At 63.1% G+C, this 17575-nt stretch overlaps 1 protein-coding gene across 1 annotated transcript in view; it reads right to left on the minus strand.

Moving 5' to 3' along the window:
• Positions 1–141: 141 nt before the first annotated feature.
• Positions 142–17575, minus strand: part of Gramd4 (GRAM domain containing 4) — a 97930-nt gene continuing 80496 nt past the window's right edge. The window contains exons 5-19 of the mRNA XM_026394363.2: positions 15558–15625; positions 13316–13448; positions 12787–12812; positions 12283–12374; positions 11041–11132; positions 10571–10619; positions 9575–9646; positions 9153–9196; positions 8969–9078; positions 6296–6450; positions 4788–4932; positions 4060–4153; positions 3290–3374; positions 2608–2676; positions 142–2327 (exon numbers count right to left, since the gene is read on the minus strand). Coding sequence (XP_026250148.2) covers positions 2223–2327; positions 2608–2676; positions 3290–3374; positions 4060–4153; positions 4788–4932; positions 6296–6450; positions 8969–9078; positions 9153–9196; positions 9575–9646; positions 10571–10619; positions 11041–11132; positions 12283–12374; positions 12787–12812; positions 13316–13448; positions 15558–15625 — 1339 coding nt within the window. The 3' untranslated portion in view covers positions 142–2222. The remainder of the gene's footprint in view (positions 2328–2607; positions 2677–3289; positions 3375–4059; positions 4154–4787; positions 4933–6295; positions 6451–8968; positions 9079–9152; positions 9197–9574; positions 9647–10570; positions 10620–11040; positions 11133–12282; positions 12375–12786; positions 12813–13315; positions 13449–15557; positions 15626–17575) is intronic.

Genomic DNA, 17575 nt, shown 5'->3' on the forward strand with positions numbered 1-17575 from the left:
CCCTCCCCGAAGCCTTCCCTCACCCGGGTGGCCCTGCTGCCGCTCCAGCAGCCCCCAGGCCGCGCCCCGCCCAGAGAGCCACGGACCCCGGACTTTAGCACAAAGCATTTTAATTTATTTAAATAAAAATTATAATTTATACAAGACTTTTCTTTAAACCAGGTTTTCTTAAAAAATGTGACAGGGTGTTTTTCATCAGTTCTCCATACAGTACAATCCTTTTGTAGAACAAAAGTGACACCAGTAATGATTATTTACAGATCAAAATAGACTCGGGCTCCGGACATACAAAATCGAACATTCATCTAGCTCAGTGATTAGTCACAGAAATTAAACATCTGTCCAGATTCACGCACTTCAGCGAAAACCCTGTTGGTCTCTAACAGGGAGCCCAGACCCTAGCAGGCCCCTGGGCTCCAAGGAACACGGCTGCCTGCGAGCCGCTGGACTGTGGACCCCTGTTCCCCAGCAGGCCTCAGGCCTCCCCGGGTGCAGCACGGTCAGTCTGCATCTCCCTTCCGGTGAAAGGGACTCCAACTAACCTACTTGCTCTGCCAAGAGGCCCCTCCTCCCGGGGACCCTCCCCGCTGGGTGTGGGGATGGCACCCCAGTGTGCCTACAAGGAGGACTTACTGACCCTGGTCCCCAGGACCCAGCCTGGGGCACTGCCAAGGCCCAGAGAGAAGTCTGACACCACCCAGGGGTGTCACCCCACAGCCATCCCTGGGGACACGTCACAGATACCCTGCCTCCCCTGGGGCACCCTGGGGTCCTGCGGCCCACATCTCGCCCCATGCACTTGAGCGCACCATCCCTGCAGGGGCTGAAGCCCTGGCCCAGGGCAGGTTCTGCCTTCATCGACGGAGGCTGACGAGCAGGGCCATCCGGCAGCTGGCACCCATGGCGCCCGGGGTGGGCAGCCTCCACCCTCTGGGTGGGATGTGTGCTTGACCTGGCTGGTCGGGGTGCTCGGCCCACGCACCAGAGTGTGACCCGGCAGACCCACCAGGTCTCACACCCGAGCCAGCAAATGAGGATCAGAGCTAAGGTAAAAATGTCACCTGAAAAACGATACAAAAATAAGAGGCAGCTTGCTCTCTGTAAAAATATAATCTCTGTTTCTTCAAAAAACAACTATCTCAGTGACACCCGAAGGACTTAGACAAGCCGGGGAGGGGCAGGGCCACCTGAAAAGCGTGCGGACAGGGAGACGGTCACTCCTTTGGAGGCCCGGGCCTGTCCCAGGACCCCACGTGGCTTCTCACTTCAGACAAAACACAGATGTCCCAGTACAATCTGATCCTGCGAGACGCTCCCTCGGCCTCCCCCACGAGCCACCGTGTTCCTGGGTAGCACGCGTCTTTCATCCAAGCCAGCAAGTGCTGCCCTGGGGCGGGTGGGCACTGGGAGTGGTCTGGGCCCAGATGAGCGCTTGGTGGGCACACAGGAAGAGAAATACTGTCAGATGTCTGGGGCAGGCCTCGGCCCACGGAGCCTCCCAGCAGCTCACGGGCAGGGCACTGAAGCTTGGCCTCCACGGCCAGGGAGCTCTGGCCGCCCGACTCCACCCCACTGACCCCATGGCTGTGGCTGACCTTTACCTGACCAGCCAAGACCCAGAGCTGGGCCGTGTGCTCCTGGGCTTCTCCAGGGAGCACAGTGTCGAAGGGTGTGCCTTCACTTGTGCCCTGCACCCTCGCGGGTCGCCAGCCCAGGGGCCAAGATGGGCAGGTGGATGCGGCAGCTGGTGAGGGAAGCCCCTGCCCCCCAAACCCCTACTCTGAGGACCTCCGCACCCAGCAGTGACACTTCCTAACCCCAGCAGGAGGGCCACAGACGTGCTCAGCTATGGCTTCAGGGGGCGGCCTCTGGCTTTCCGAGACTGGGACTCGGGGGCTGCAGGAGCCCCTGGGGTGGCCGGGGCCAGGTCTCTACTGAGGCCAGGATGAACAAGGAGCTGTGCCTGGTTGGGATGGCGAGGGTCCTGCATGTCACCCTCTAACAGGCCTGAGGACCCTCTGCCCACCTGTGTCCACAGGTGTCCACCAGGGGCCCCACGTGCCTGGCAGGGGCATCTGTGCCGTCCTCGTGAGCTACAGCCCCTCAGTGAAGGGGTCCGTGGAGCACGGTCAATGCCACGGCAACCACAGGCGAGGAGCAGCGTGGCAAGTCCACCTGCCCGTGTCGAGGGCCGTGAAGGTCCCGCGGTGGCGGGGTCAGGACTAGCTGTCGCCACCAGAGGCTGCGGCCGAGGTGATCTTCACGTACTGGCTGAGGATGGTCTCGAAGGCCTCGTCCCTGTGCACCATGGCCCCGAACACCAGCGGCTGGCGGAGGAGGCACCGGTGAGCCAGGCGCCAGGGACGAGCGCTGCCAGGCTGGGGCCAGGCCACCAGCAGCCACAGGGTGGCAGACGGCCTCCAGCCTTCTCAGAGGGAGAGGCAGGGCACCCGCAGGCTCAGGCCCCTCCCTGAATGCCCCGTCGGCAAGATGGGGCCCTCTGCCATCACTGAAGCCACAGCTGGTCTGCAGCTCGGAGTGTCCCCTGGGTCCCCAGAGCCAAGCCCCTGCCACACCTCGACCCCACAGCAGGTGCCTGACACTTACTTTCTGAGTCGATGGTGTTGACACGGCAATGCCCATGCCTGAGCCCGGGAGGACGGACAGGACCTTGTACTGAAAGGACACGGCAGGGCGTCATTAGGGTTCTCTTGGGCTGGGGCCGCAGCTGGCCCTCCGCAGGCCCAGGGACTCCACTAACCACAGCCGTGCCAGCCACAGGAGGAGGGACCCAGGAGAGCCTCGTACCCTGCGACTGAGAAGCCAGACCTGCACAGCTCATCCTGGGGGAGGAGCCCAGCCCTGACTCCCAGGCCCTGAACCCAGAGGGGCCCCTGTCGGCACTGCCCACCCAGAGGCCAGCCGGGAGGGCCCTGGCCTGACTGTGCCTCTGGTTCCCCACCTGTACACCTGTTCTCTGGAGAGGGGCTGACCACAACACCCACGCCTGGGTGGGCCCGACATGCCACGAGGGAAGGGAGCCCACCCAGCAGACCGCTTGGGTCCCCCCACAGCGGGTCTGTCCCGTTGGGCCTAGGAAATCCCCCGACAGCAAACGCCCCAGTGTACACAGTAAAACCCCCCAGCTTTGTGGCCCTCGAGGATTTTTGTCCCTGAAACTGACAGGAGACGGTAGAAATGCAGTGGGGCGAGGCGGGGGGCATGGTGGGGTGAGGCGGGGGGTGGTGGGGGGGGCGTGGGGGGGCGAGGCGGGGGGGGGCACGCCCACCTTCTGGATGTCCGTGATGTCCACCAGCTTGATGACTTTGTTCCTCTTTGAAGACCCAGATCTGGAGCTTTCAAAGCACAGATAACTAGACGGGGAGAGCGAGAGGCACAGTCCACACCAGAGCCAGGTGGGGCTCCTGCCCATCGGGTGCTCCCCAGGCTGCCGCCTCACAGCCCAGCAGTGCCCCCGCTGCTGCAAACAGCACCTACAGAAAAACCAGAGGCCTGGGCTCCGCACTAAACCCGGCTTCCCTGCCCACGGGATTCCCGCCAGGTGCGCTGGAGTCCAGGGGCCCGTTGAGGGCTCTGGGACCAGATCCTTCAGCAGGGGCTGGGGGAGCTCGGAGCCTTGGCCGCTGCTGCAGGCTGGGGACAAGGTGACGTTGAGGCCCTGTACTCCCTCCTCCCACACCTGGGGCTGAGACAGTCTTGCCTGGCAGAGGAGAGATGAGGCCATCTCCAACTGCTGTGTCCAGACTGCAGCAAGCCTTGGGGCCCTGGCTCAGCGGGGCAGAGCACAGTCCCTTCCTGGGAGATTGTCCTGTGCCCCCTGAACAGCCTCACCCTGGCAAGAGCGTTCCGGTGGCTGGGCGTGCAGGTGGTGCCTGGCCCCAGGCGCCTGGCAGGGCAGTGCAGCCAGGTGGCCCGTGGCCTTGCAGGAGACACTTGCTGGGCCAGCCCTGGGACCTGATCACACTCCGAGGTCCCGCCAAGGCCCTGCAGAGGGACCTCACTAGGTCTAGGAAAAGGTGCAGCTGTGGCCCCACTCACTTTTCGGTCACATACAGAACCCCGTTCCGGATGTAGTCCGTGGGCATCTTCCGGTCTCGGTTTATCAGGCAGCAACGCCAGCCGTTCTCGCACACTAACGGGGAGAAGAGCACCTGAGACTGCCTCCGCTGCCACCCTCAGCAGCCATCACCCGGGGCACACGTGGCCACCGGAGGTTCAGCATGAGCTGGGGTGCAGCTCTCCCCCAGCCAGCACCAGAGAAAGTCCACAGTGGGAGGAGGGTGCAGGACCAGGAGGCGGCGGTGCTGCAGGTCTGGGAGTCACCCACTCCTCCCAGTGTGCGGAGCAGGCACCCAGGCTGACAGCACCATGAGACAGGCGCACTAGCCCACGCTGCTGTAGACCAGCGCTGACCCGCAGACCCACAGAGGACAGCGCCAGAGACACGGCCACACTCAAAGCTCTGTGACTGGGCTGTGTGGCTCAGGAGCTTTGCGGCTTGGCCCTGGCAAACCCCGTGCTGACACGGGCTCTAGCGGCCAGTGGGCAGAGCAAAGCCCCCTTCCTGGGACCTCCCCCCTGTGGGGAGCGGGCGCCCTGGGAGTTCCCCTGCCAAGCAGACCTGCCCTCCAGGGCACGCCATCCCCGGCCGCCTGGGACAGCCCGCTAGAGCCGGGCTCTGCACCACCTCCTCCTGTCCCAGGGAGGCCACCCCTCTGCTTTGGTTGGGCCTCCATGCCGGCCTTCATCAGCACCTGTGCACATACCGGCCAGTGGACGCTCGTTTTCAGTCAGGTTGAAGATCTCGTGGAAGTTCCCCTTCTTGGTGCTGTGGCAGCGACCAGCGTCCTCGTCTCTGCCCAGGCCAGCTGGCGCACTGGAGACGCAGCTCCGCGATGAGGCCGTTTGTAGCTGCCAACAGCACACAGGGGCCTGCTCAGGCTCTGGGCAGAGGCAGCAGGCCCTGCTGGTGACTGAGGGGACACAGGGCTTTCCTTGCTCGCACCCAGCTGCAAACTGACCAGCTAAGAGGCTCTATGTGCTCCTGCAAGCTCAAGTCCAAATGTGGGCGCCACAGCCCCCACAGGCCCGGGGCTGCAGATTCCACTCCTCAGTGTGGGAGAACTTCTCCTTCCCCGGGGACACCCACAACCTTCCCTAGCCCCGAGTGCTGGGGCAAAGCCTGGACACAAAGTCCAAGGACACAGGTGCCTGGCACGTGATCCGCGTGGAGGCAGTTAAACCCCACATTTCAGAGATCAAGTCTGGCCACCGACAGCAACTTAAGAAAACTAGACTCCGCAATGGCACAGCACTGGATCACAGAGGCCAGGGGACTTCCACACGGACACCTCACCTCGTCGGGCCCTGACAGCTGGCCACAAAGGAGACATAAGCACGTGGAGCAGAGCTGAGCATGAAGGGCCACGGGACATGGGATCTGGCCTCCATCCTGGGACGCCTCCTCCCAGGTTCACTGATCTCTCCCGAGTGGCCAGTCCTGAACCCAAGGAAGGCCCCGGTCCCAGCCACCCAACAGCAAAGATGACCCCTCATCCTGTCCCAGGGGCCAGGATCCTGCATCTACGCTCCTCGAGCAACCTTCACCTACAGGACAGCCATCAGCCTGGGGGGGGGGCCTGTGGCAGGTTGGGCCCCCTGGGGCCGAGCTCAGGGTCCTGCTGAGCTGAGGGTCCCACCAAGCTTGGTTGTTCTGGAACCTGGGAGCACAACCCATGCCCACCCAAAGCCTCCCTCCCCCAGATAGGGCCATCAGTGGGTCACTGGAACAGCCTCCCCTCGAGACTGCTCCAGTGCGGCCTCCTCAGCAAACCCTCTTGGACCTCGCTGGGAGTCCTGCTGGGCCTGGACCCTCCCCACTCATCTGAGACCCCAAGGACAGCACCAAGGCTCACTCATCCTCCTGTCCCAGCTCAGGACCCCGTGCCCAGCACCCATGAGGCCTGAACTAGGGGCTCTGCCCAGGTGCTACTTGACCTTGAGTCTCACAGTCAGGGACAGTGGTCACTCCCCAAGTCGCTGGCCCCTGGCTGTAGCAGGCATGGCCAGTCCTGGCTCCTAGAACATCTGGGAGGGAAGGTCCCCAAGGGCCTGCAGGTTGCTGGCCTCACAGAAGAGACGACAGGGACAGACGGGCCACAGAACAGGGCACAGAGGAAACCTCGAGATGCCCTCGGACGCCGTCTGTGGGCACAGATCTGGAGAAGATCAGATGCCCAGCGAACCGAGGCTGTCTGGAGTGGGGGGGACTCACCCTCCGTGACATGGTGGCGCTGGCCCTCTCCTTGAGCTGGGGGTCCGTGGGGAGGCTCCGCCAGACGATGTAGGGCGTGTCGTACTTTGCTCGCAGCCTGGGGCAGCGCTTGAAGATGAAATCGATGAGGAAGAACTTGACACCAGCATAGAGCCCTGAGGGAGAGGAGGTCTGCGATGCCCGGGGCCTGCAGCCCAGCCTGCCTAATGGGGGACGGCTCAGCACCTGCTTGTGGAGTCACCAGGTGCTCTGGGGGCGCTGTGCGGCCAGGTAGGGCACCTGCTCCAAACCCACAGCAGGAGGGGACTGGCGGCCATAGGCTGTGAGGCCCCGGACTCACGGCCATCACACTCAGTGCCTCTTGCTGCAGCCACCACCTGTCCATTGTGGACAGGGCCTGGTGCCAGGAGGGCCTTGATACCTACAGTGGACCAGGGCTCAGGGTGTGCCTGGGGGAGGTGAACTGAGTGGTCAGGGGCCAGGTCCCTCAGCGGTCTCAGGACCATGACCTCAGGCTGGTGGTGGCCTTCCCGCCTTCCCCATCTGAGCAAGGCCATCCTCTTCCTTCCTACTCTGTGGCGGTCCAGGGCTGGGGTTCAACACATCTCCCACCTGGGAACGCAGGGACACTCTCCCCGCAGACTCCCCCAAGGCCCTGCCGTCACCCACTGGAGCTGGGCTCTGGGGCTCTGAACGTCCCACACCCAGCACCCTCTGCACACATTCCCTGCACAGCTTCCCAGTGGCCTCAGTGTGGCTTCCCACGCTGGCCCTCTTCCCTGCAGGCCACCACCAGTGTCCCTCCTGTCCATTCCTACCACTCCCAGACCCAACCTGCTCCCTGAGCCCATCTCAGCTCAGCTCAGGCCAGCTCCCAGACCTGAGAGTCCACCCCCAGCTCAGTCTCAGCCCTCACTGGCCCCAGCCTCACTGTCCTGGAGACGCGTCCCCTCTGTGATCAAAACCCCAGGTGGGGCTGTCCCGCATACTCTGACCTATGGCAAGATGGCCATACTCTGCACACCTTCCGACCTCAGGATCAAATTTGCCCCCTTCCCCAGCGTGTTCTGTGGCACTGGATGTGGGCACTGTCACCCACCCAACAGGAAAGAGAGTCCTCTGCTCCCAGACTTCCTCCCCAACCTCACCCATCTGCTTGCTAACCCCTGGCTCTGCCTTCCCCATGGGTACTAGTCAGGACCCATGGTCCACTGCCCACTGCCAGTACTAGGGCTACTCCTGCCCAGGCCAGCCCTCTCCCATGACAGGCCACACCCTCCGACCGTAGACCAGACCCTATCCCAGCCACACCCTCAAACAGGCCACATTCTTCCACCATGGGTCATGCTCCCACCATAGGACACACCCTCCACTACAGCCACACCTCCCACCATAGGCCATACTCCACTCAGGCCACACCCTCCACCACAAGCCACACCCTCCATCACAAGCCACACCTTCCACCACAGGCCACACCTTCCACCACAAGCCACACCCTCTATCACAGGCCACACCCTCCCACCATAGGCCACACCCCTCAGCATAGGCCACACCCTCCACCACAGGCCACACCTTCTACCACAAGGCACACCCTCTACCACAGGCCACATCCTCCCACCATAGGCCACACCCCCACCCTAGGCCACCCCCATAATAGGCCCTAACCCCCCCATCACAGGCCACATTCCTCCCACCACAGGCCATACCCACTCTTGCCTAGGCTGTAGTCTGGGGAGCTGGCAAATAAGTTAATAAAGTGTCCAAACCATCATAGGTCATGACCAATACTATGAAAGAAATAAGCAAAGTGACAACGTAAGAGCCACCGGAGGCAGACTATGTCCTACAGAGCTCCCAGTGAGCTACCTGACTGTTTCTGGTAGGAGAAACAGACCTGCACCTCCATGACAGGCTGCCCTCCCAGTGACCATCCATATAGCAAAGGTCAGTTGTGTGTGAGCACAGTCCGGTCACCTGGCTACTTTTCTAAGTGGCTGCCTGGCTTGACAGCACACGGGTGACAACACACAACCTCCCAGCTCAGCATGAAGCGAACCTCCTCCCACCCAACTCCCTGCTCTCACGACTCGTGCAACCACCCCGTGCTGGCTGAGACCCCACCTGCCCAGGCCCGTGGGCTTTCTCCTGAGTGCCGGGGCCTGGCCACATCACACGCCAGTTACTGATAAAGAGGGAGAGAAAGAAGGAGGGTGGGCGTGGATCCAGAGGTCATTGCCACAGTGACACCCACCTCCCCATACCACGGGTCACCCTCAGAACACCAGCATTCCAGGAAGATGTGGCCCCTGGCTTCACGCCATGACACTGATCCCATCAGCCACTACTGGCTCACTGCCCCTCAGATGGGCTCCGGGCCTCCCCACCTGGTGCCAGGCTGCCAGCACAGCAGCCCTGCCACGCAGCGGGAAGCTGGGCCTCTGATGAGCAGAGGACGAGCCTGAGCAAGAGCCATCGTCCTGCCTCGCGCAGGACTTCAGGCCGCCTCGCTTCTCCCACCTTAAAGCAGCTTTGAGAAGATGCAGAGGAAGGTCAGGACCTACGGCCAGCCTGGCCCCTGCAGGCATGAGACGCCCTGCAGAACTGGGATCTGGCGACCCCCGACACGTGACGTCCCCAGCAGCCCCGGCTCAGCAGGCCCGCGGCACTCCTTACCCACGGCCAGCCCCACCAGGCGGTAGGGGAAGAAGCAGGAGGCCAGGAAGGCAGCCCACAGCGCAATGTACAGCTTCTGTGTGATCTCGGGCTGGACCCACATGAACAGGCTGGAAGGGAGACAGGGGTCAGGCAGGGCACGCAGGGGTGCCACTGTCACTGTCACCGAGGGGTGGCAACTTACTTCTTGATCTTTTCCAGGATGTCAGCCATCTTGCCAAAGAGATTCTGTGTGAAGAAGAAACAGGGATAACTACAGACCCCTGTGCCCACCAGTCACACCGAGACGCTGGGTGGGCCCCAAGACACAGGGCTCCTTGGGCATCAGCCCCCTGGTCCTGCCCAGCCATGCCCAAGTCTGGGGGATCTGGTCTAAGCAAAGGTGAGTGTGCCCGTGGTGGACATCAGGCCAGCTGAGTCCTGCCTCCAGGGAGCACATGCCCAGCCACCAGGAGGGCTCCCGCCACATGAGGTCAGATCCCTGCGGAGATTGGGAAGAGCCACAGGAGACGCGGCAGGTCGGCTGCAGGTCAGTCAGCAGGCAGCAGACCAGACAGGCCTGGGTTGGGGTGCTGCCCGCAACACTAGCCCCGCCTGGCGACTCACCTGGGCCTTCTGGGCGACGTCCAGCACCAGCTGGAACTTCTCAGACACGGTCAGGTCTTCCTTTGGAGGTTCCTGCAGGCACAGGGAAAGGGAATCTAACCGCTGAGGTTCAACAGTTCAGAAACACGCTCACAAGACCACATGAGGCTCCCAGACCCAGCGCCTGCAGGTCACTCTGCTGTGCCCGCAGAGCCAGAGGGGATGGGATGGGACATGGCTGGGGGCCCCAGCAAGAGGAGGACACCCTGCTGGCTGGTGGTGGCAGCTTCCTTCACACGGTGCAGAGGCCCAGAGTGCAGGGCTGAGTGGTCTCCCTTTCCCGGCTCACCTTAATAGTGCCCTCCCGCCCCTGCGCACTCTGACAGGCAGGACGCTGAGGCCCAGGCAAATGGGGGCCTGACCTCATCCCTGTTGATCTAAGCCCGTGGTGACATCAGGCCTGTGGGCTCCTGGGGCCAGGCAGGTACAGGCACGTCGCCTCAAAGACACCTCTGTGACCTTGTGCTCCATGTGCACAGGAGCTCAAATACTGGACAGGCCCCTGGAGACGCCCAGGGGTGTCGCCCAGGGCCCAAGCCTCCCTCTCCAGCAAACTTCTGAGAATGGCTTCTGCTCTCAGACCACGCGGGCCTCACAGCTGCTGCACAGCTGGGCAAGAACAGCAGGTGTGAAGTGGGTGGGCGTGGCAGTGGACCGGATGTGAGTTCCACAGCCCTGGGTGGGGACAGTCTACTTACCTCACTTCCTGTCCACCTCCCCACCCACCACATCCCAGTCAGGAAGAGTCTGGGGGGACAGGCTGGGACAGGGTGACCTGCTCTTCTGCAGCTAACTTTGACCCAGCTGGGATCAGAGTGGGTGGCTTCCCAGGGCTCAGGCTGGGTGCTGGCCGCCTCCACCCTGCCCCTCCTGCCAGGGCAGGACTCATCTGTGGCCTGCAGGTTCCGAGGCTACCCCAGTGGGAGGGACGGGGGCACTTTGCCCACCAGCACTCACCACGGCTTCAGACACTTCTGGCACAATGCTCCACTGGATTCTCCAGCCCCTGGCAAACAGAAGCCATCACAATCTAAAATAGTGTCACCTGCAAGTGGCGGGTCAGGGGACAACCTCAAACTGTCAGCCCCCAGCTCCCAGCTGGGGAAGGGGTCCTCAGCCCTCAATGCTGGCCACCGTGACTGGCTGCCTGGGGGCGGATTTAACAGCAACCAGACTGCTGGGGGGGAGTCCCACAACTTCGCCCGCCCACCCTGGGGTTGGGGAACTCCTGCAGGACGTGAGCCTGACGGAGGGCGTGGGGCCCGTGGCGGCCGTGCAGGGAGAGAGCTCGGGAGGAGGAGGCTGTCCTGCCCGGGGCCTGCAGCCTATCAGAGGACCACGCCCCAATGCCAGTGCCTCAGGTCACACTGTGAGGGAGGCACTTGGCCCACGCGATGGGGACACAGCACCACCCCCCCAGCACCTACCTGGCAATGAGGTAATTGAGGGACAGCCTCAAGATTGCTAGGAACAGGAACATGGGGATGGCCCAGCCATGCCACACGGCATTCATGTACACCTGCAGGTGGCACAAGGCGGGAGGGAGGGGCGGGTCAGGAGGCCTTGCAGAGGGGTCAGGACCAGCTGCTTCCCTCTCTTCCTCTGACCAACCAGGTAGGCTCTAGAAGCTTCCAAACTCCTAGGGCCGAGGGCCCGCAGGACGGGCATCCTGGGGAACGGCGGCTTCCTGGTTAAGGGGAGCCTGCGCAGGCAGGGGTGGGACAGGGCTGCTCGGGCCGAGGCAGGTCCCGAGCCAGCCAGGTGGGGCTGCAAGGTGGGCCTGAACCGAGGGTACAGCTCTTAGTGACAGGATGCAGGTGGGACCAGGACACCTGGGCCCCAGGAGGGGGCCCTGCTGAGCGAGCATTTGTGAAGGTGGCAGGGGAAGGGGCCTCCGAGCACATGGGGGGTCCTCCCCATGAGCTTCATCTTGAGAGTGCCAAGTGCTAGTCCCCCAGGGGGACAGTGAGTCCTCCCAGGGACCTGCTCAGAGATCCCACCTACCCAGAGCCACGGTGGATCCCAGACCCTTCCTGGCATAGGCCATCCCTGGTGACCGACCCCTTGACAGGACAGTGCTACCTCTGAGTACTCTGGAAGGTGCCCTGAGCCATGGTCCCTCCTCAGGCCTAGAGGCAGGTGAGGGGCAGCCAGCACACTGGCCCCCTCTCTAGTAAGGGGCTCCAGTGGAGAACCAAGTGCCCACAGCAGGTGGGCGGGTCTTCCTGTGTGTGCTGGGGCAGCCACTGCAGGCTAATTCCAGGCAGGGCACTGGGCCCATTTTCTCCAAAGCCCCCCACCCCATGTCCTGCCTCCTGGGACAGGTGGCTTAGACATCGTCTGGGTCCCTAGGTCACCATGCATATGGCAGGAGCCTCCCTGGCCCCCAGCACCAGGTGCTTGGAGGAGGACAGGATTCAGATCCCAAGCAGGGCGGATGCTTTGCAGCCACGGCCCCCAATCAACAGGGTCGGCCAAATGGTGAGCCCAACAAGAGGCCCTCTCCTGAGACCATCACGTGAGGGCTACCTCCCCTCCAGGGCCCTGCACCTCTACCCAACCTGGCCACTCTGTGGACCCACTGGACAGACCAGAGACTGAGACGGAGCACCTGCTGGGCCCCAGGAAGGCTGTGAGCCCCACCCGCCCGCCCTGCAGGGGCCACTCACGGTGAAGGCGATGGCAGAGGTGTAGACTGAGTACCAGTCGGATAAGGCAGAGAGGTTCTTCACGAAGTTAGTGACAGGCTTGGCCCCGCGCTCTGGGGACGGAACAGATGGCACACGCTCAGGGTCAGGTCCATCTCCCAGCCCAAGTAGTACCCACTCCAAGGCTCAAACTGCCACAGGCTCCTGGCGGGCCCAACACTGGCCAGTGGTTTCCTGGGGTCAGTGGTTCTTTGAGGGAAAGCCATCTTCCCCAGGGCGGCTGGTGGGCAGGAGCACACCACCCCCTTCCCAGGGCCTGGGGAGCACCCAAGGAATGCCACGGCTTCCACCCCACGCTGGGCTGGCCAGAGCGGGCTCTGCCCTCTACAGGCCCCCAGACACCTCCACCTGAGCCTCTCCCCAGGAGGCCTGGAGGGGTCTCGTTCGCTTAAACACATTTTTCTGGAGAGCAGTTCAGCTCGTCTCATGCCCAGAGCAGCGCCCACCCACAGCTCCCACACTTACTCAGCCGCCTCATGTTCTCCGTTAGCCTAGGAGAAGGGGAGAGAGACGGGCCAAGGTTAGTGCCTCGGCCAGCCCCACCCCGCCTGGCCATGCCCTGTTGGCACTCAGGGGTCAGGGGACACCAGGACTGTCACACGGCGGCAGCCTGGCACCCAGAACTGCTCCCTAGGTAGGAAGGCAAGACCTCCAGCAGACTGTGCCTGCATCTGGCCCACACCCCTGGCGAGCAGGGGATCTCTCAGGGGTCCCAGGCCACCTGGCAGGGACAGCCAAGGTGCAGTGGCCAGGCTCACAACCCGACAGCCCACACTGTGAGGAGAGCCCTGGCAGGGGCATGGGACCCTGCATACAGCGTCCCCACACGTAGCTGTCACAAACCCCAAGGGGACTGGTGTGGATGTGAGATAGCTCAGCTCTTGGGCGGGCTCTGCAGGCCCCTGTCAGACACATCCCCCAGAACCAGGACCCAGAGCCACGGGGGCTGGCAGCAGCCATGTCGGGCAGTCCTGCAGGCTGGAACAGCGCCCACCTCCTGGCACTGAGGGGCTCCTCCGTCTCCACGGTGCTCTCCTCTGGCTGAAAGCGGAAGTCTTCCACGTACTCCCCAAACCTCTCGTAGAACCACTTCTGCAGGCGGGAGGACAGTCCCTGGCCACGTCGGTCTGGGGAAAGGGCAGAGGTGGTAAGAGGCACCACGGGTCTGGGCAGCCTGTTCTGGGGGTGTCCCCAGATCTCGGGCAGGGAGGGGGCTGCAGAGCAGAGGCCCAGATGAGTAGGGACCTCCCAGAAAGGTAGGGACCTCCCCATGGAGCAGCGGGGGCTAGCAGAGGGGCCACTGAAGGCTCCGCCATCTGAAGACATGGTGCTACCCTGAAGTGTGGACCCGCACGGCTCCGGCTGCCAGCGCCACGGCACGGGTCTGCCCCTCCCACAGGTGCCCAGCACCTCCTCTCTGTCTCTGGTCTGTCTGGGAGGCGACCAAGTGGGCTCACTGCCCCAGACCCGATGGACACTCACGAATGCTGGGGCGGGGGATGTGTGGGGCCGGACGGCCGGGCAGCGGGCTGGGCGAGGGCAGGGAGTTAGTGCAGACGGTCTCACTCTTGTCATCAAAAGCTGAGACCTCAGAAAGCCACCATGTGGCAGCACGGCAGGCATCCTGCTCAGCAGCAGAGTGGGGTGGACCAGGGTCCCCTCAGAAAGTAGGCGTGGGGGTCGCCTGCAGGGAACAGCATGGCCTGCTGTCCTGCCATAAATAAGGAGTGGGAAAGGTGGGCAGGTGATCACTGGACACTGTGCCATAAACTATGAATATGTCAATTAAAAATTAAAGGAAACAAACCAGGTGTGCTGTAGGCTCAGGGCAGGTGGTCAGTGGTCAGAAACCCCAGGTGCCTCAGACTCAGGGACAGAAGCCACAGGGCCAAGGCCAACAGTGGCTGGGGTGAGTGCCCTGCGGCTATCTGGGCAGGGGAGGAGGCCCAGTCCCTGGGAAGGACGAGGCAGGGAGGCTCCTGGGGGCTTCCCTGTCCTGTGGGACGGGCAGGCAAACAGCTTGGGGTGGAGGGGGTGGGGCTGCGGCCCGAGAGGGTCATGGCGTAAGGTCTGCTGGTCAAGCAGCAGCCTTGCCTTGACGGATTCTCACACTTAAGCTCACAAAAGGCCTACAGAGGGGGAAAAGCAGCCGGGGGCTGGGGGCAGGTGTAGGGAGGCCCAGGCGAGGTGCCTTCCTGGCCAGGCCCTCAGGACTGGCTCTGAGGAGGCTGAGCCCAACAGCTTTCTGCCTCAGGCTTCCCACTTGCGCCAGCACCAATGCTGCTCAGCTCTGTAGCTCCCCTTCCTCAGCTGGGGTGCAGCAACCCAAGTGTCTGTCCCCCCGCCCCCTGGAGGGTGACCACGGCCACCGTGGAGGACCAGTACCTCCTCTCTCCATGCCCACAAAGAGCCCACCACCCCTCGACATGAGCAGTCCAGACAGACCTCGGTTAGACAGGAGGACAGGGGTCCCCAGCCCTGTGCAGGACCAGGGAGCTGGGCTTTCCCACCCCGTACCCCTCTGTCCTCACTACCACTCAGCATTGGGGGCCTGGGGTCTCTTATTCTGCCTCTGGCTTGATGACCAAGATGCACAGGTCAAGGACTTCAAGTCTTGACCGCTGGCCATGGAGCCAAGTGCCACAGGAGGCCACCACCCAAGGTACAGTAGCTAAGCCAAGATCAGGCTTCCCACCGTGGGTCCAGCCCTGGCAACCCTGAAAAGGGGTGGGCCGCTTCCCCCCGAGAAGCACAGTGGGCTAGCCCCACAGTGGGCTCACGGTGCAGGCAGGGAGGCCCTGTGCATGGGCAGCAGGTGGGACAGACTCTACTCCAGGGCACGGAGGCCAGGGCCCAGGTAGCACAGGGCACGGCTCCCGGTCCCGCCCTGAGGGACACTTAAGAAAGCTAGGGTGGGGCAGGAGAAAGAAAGGTGCCCAGGGCAGGAAGGCAAGGGCAAGAGAAAGGGCGCTGACCCAACCAGGGGCTGGGGCACTCCCACCACCAGCCCCACTGCCTGCTTGTGCCCTTGTTTTGAGGACCAGCCTCAGGGAAAGGCCACCTTTAGCAGGGCCAGGCTCAGACAGCACACCACATTTCTATGCGACAACGCGGCCTCGGTCTGGTCTCACACCTGCAGTCTGCTGTGAAGACTGGCCAGGTCCCCAGGGAGAGGCACTGACCCAGAGCTGCTGGGAGGAGACCGCTGGATGCCCAGGGAACACTTGTGGGCTTACCTGCTCCGTGGTTGGCCTGGCTCTGCCCTCTGGGCGTCGGCTGAGCCTGCGCCGGCTGCTCCTCGGCTCTTAAGGAGAAGGAAGAAGAGGCCAAACAGCCGTCAGTGCATTAGTGCAAACGCGGTGCGGGGGAGGTGCCCACGCCCAGCACGTGGGCGGCATTGCTGGCTCTGTGGGAGCCCCGAGTGCCCACGGGCAGGTCCCACGGCACCGGACAGCTGAGCTGTGTTCCTGAAGTGCAGGTGTTCTGCTTTGAAATACCCAGTAAACGGGGACCCTAAGTACCAACTCTGCTCCCTGCTGATGCTCAGTGTAGACAGCTCTGCTCTCAAAGGACACGGCTGCCACCACCTACTCACCCGCATGGCAGGGCCAGGCCATGTCAGCTGCCTGTGCCAGGCCCCAGCTCGACCACGTCAACTACCTGCCCTTGCCTGGCTTCCTGTCCCCCAGCCCAGCCTCCTGACTACAGCTGGGCTCTGGTCACACACAGCCCCGCCTCCTGACCATAGCTGTACTCACAGCCCCTTGGGCTCTGTCCACTGTGGATCCCAACTACCTCTGACCACAAGCTCCAAGGGAGCTGGGTCCTGGGCCGGTCGCTTGGGTGCTGTCTGTCCTGGCTCTCTGCCTGCTGGGCCCTCTGCACTGGTCATGGCTGCGGGTGCACTGAAGCTGCTCCTGTGGCTCGGAGCTCCCAGGCCTCGCAGGAACCTGGGCAGGGGTGGGGGTGCGCAGGGTGGTGTCCCTCTGGTCACCACTGGTAGAGGGAGGGGTGCTGTCTGCTTCATTCCCATCCCACAGCAACACAACAACAGCACCATGAACCAATGTCCCCAGGCTTGTGACGGCCACAGGGACTGTGATTGCCATGTGTATGAGGCAGGTCAGGTAGTGCTGGTGCTGGGTGAGGGCCTCAGGAGCAGTTGGGCAGGCACCAGAGTGGAGGGGGAGTCCCCAGGTAGGAGCCATGGTCATGGAGGAGGGGCCAGGCCCACACTTCCCAGAGAGCAGAGGGACTGTCCCTGTCCAGAGGGGCTTCTAAAGGGGCCTTCACCAGGAACAGAAGCTCAGCCCAGGGCACACGGTAACTCCAGAACCCCAGCTGGGTGTCCCTCTGGTCCTGGTCAGAGGGACCAGGACACGCCCTGAAGGAGAGAGGGATTCGGGAAGAGCACTTCTCCAGGCAGGTACCTGATCCAAGGCCAGGGGAACTGGGCCTCGCCTCAGCACTGGTGGCCCTGGGGGACTGGGGGCATCTCTGAGAGGCCAGTGAGGCCTCCCCAGGGGCTGTGGCCAGTACTGTTTCACCTCTACTAATAATGCAGGTCACTGGCTGGGTGACTGTTCCCAACACAGTGACCTGCTAGAGAAAAAGAGGAATTTAGTTACAGTCTGCCCTCGGGCATGAGGCTGGCACCCAGGCTGGTGTCCAGCAGCAGGGACTCTACCTGCTCCACAGGATGCCAGCCACAGGACCCACCAAGTGCCTGCCAGCAGCGCACACCACACGAGAGGTCAGGAGCAGACTGACCACGATGCTGCTGGGCAGCACCTCTTACAGCAGAAGGGAAGCGGGGGGCGGGTGTGTCAGGATACCCCGGCAGGCAGTGCCTCGCAGACTCAGACGAGGAGGGCACAGGCACTCTCAAAGCCAGCGCCCACGGGGCCCTGTTAGTGGGAAAGGACTGCTGGCTTGCTAACTGCGATGCTCCACAGTGGCCTGCACGGACGCTGGGTGCGAACCACAAGTCTGGGTGGAACACAACGGGCTTCTACGCCTGGCTTCCCGAGCCTCCGCCACCTAAGCCAGTTCAAGGTGTGGGAGCCGGGCCTGGAGCTGCCCCACTCCTGCTGCCCCAGCCTAGGTGGGCCCCAGCTGGGTCACCAGGCCTCCCTCCCTCCCGGTACACACCTGTCCTCCTGCCTTCCGCCTGCCACAGTGAGCCGTCCGGCCCCCACCTTCCCGATTCTGGGCTGTCCAGGGGCAGGGGCCAAGGAGCGAGGGTCCTTCCTAG

This window comes from Urocitellus parryii, chromosome 5 (genome assembly GCF_045843805.1).
Source record: "Urocitellus parryii isolate mUroPar1 chromosome 5, mUroPar1.hap1, whole genome shotgun sequence".
Lineage (NCBI taxonomy): Eukaryota > Metazoa > Chordata > Mammalia > Rodentia > Sciuridae > Urocitellus > Urocitellus parryii.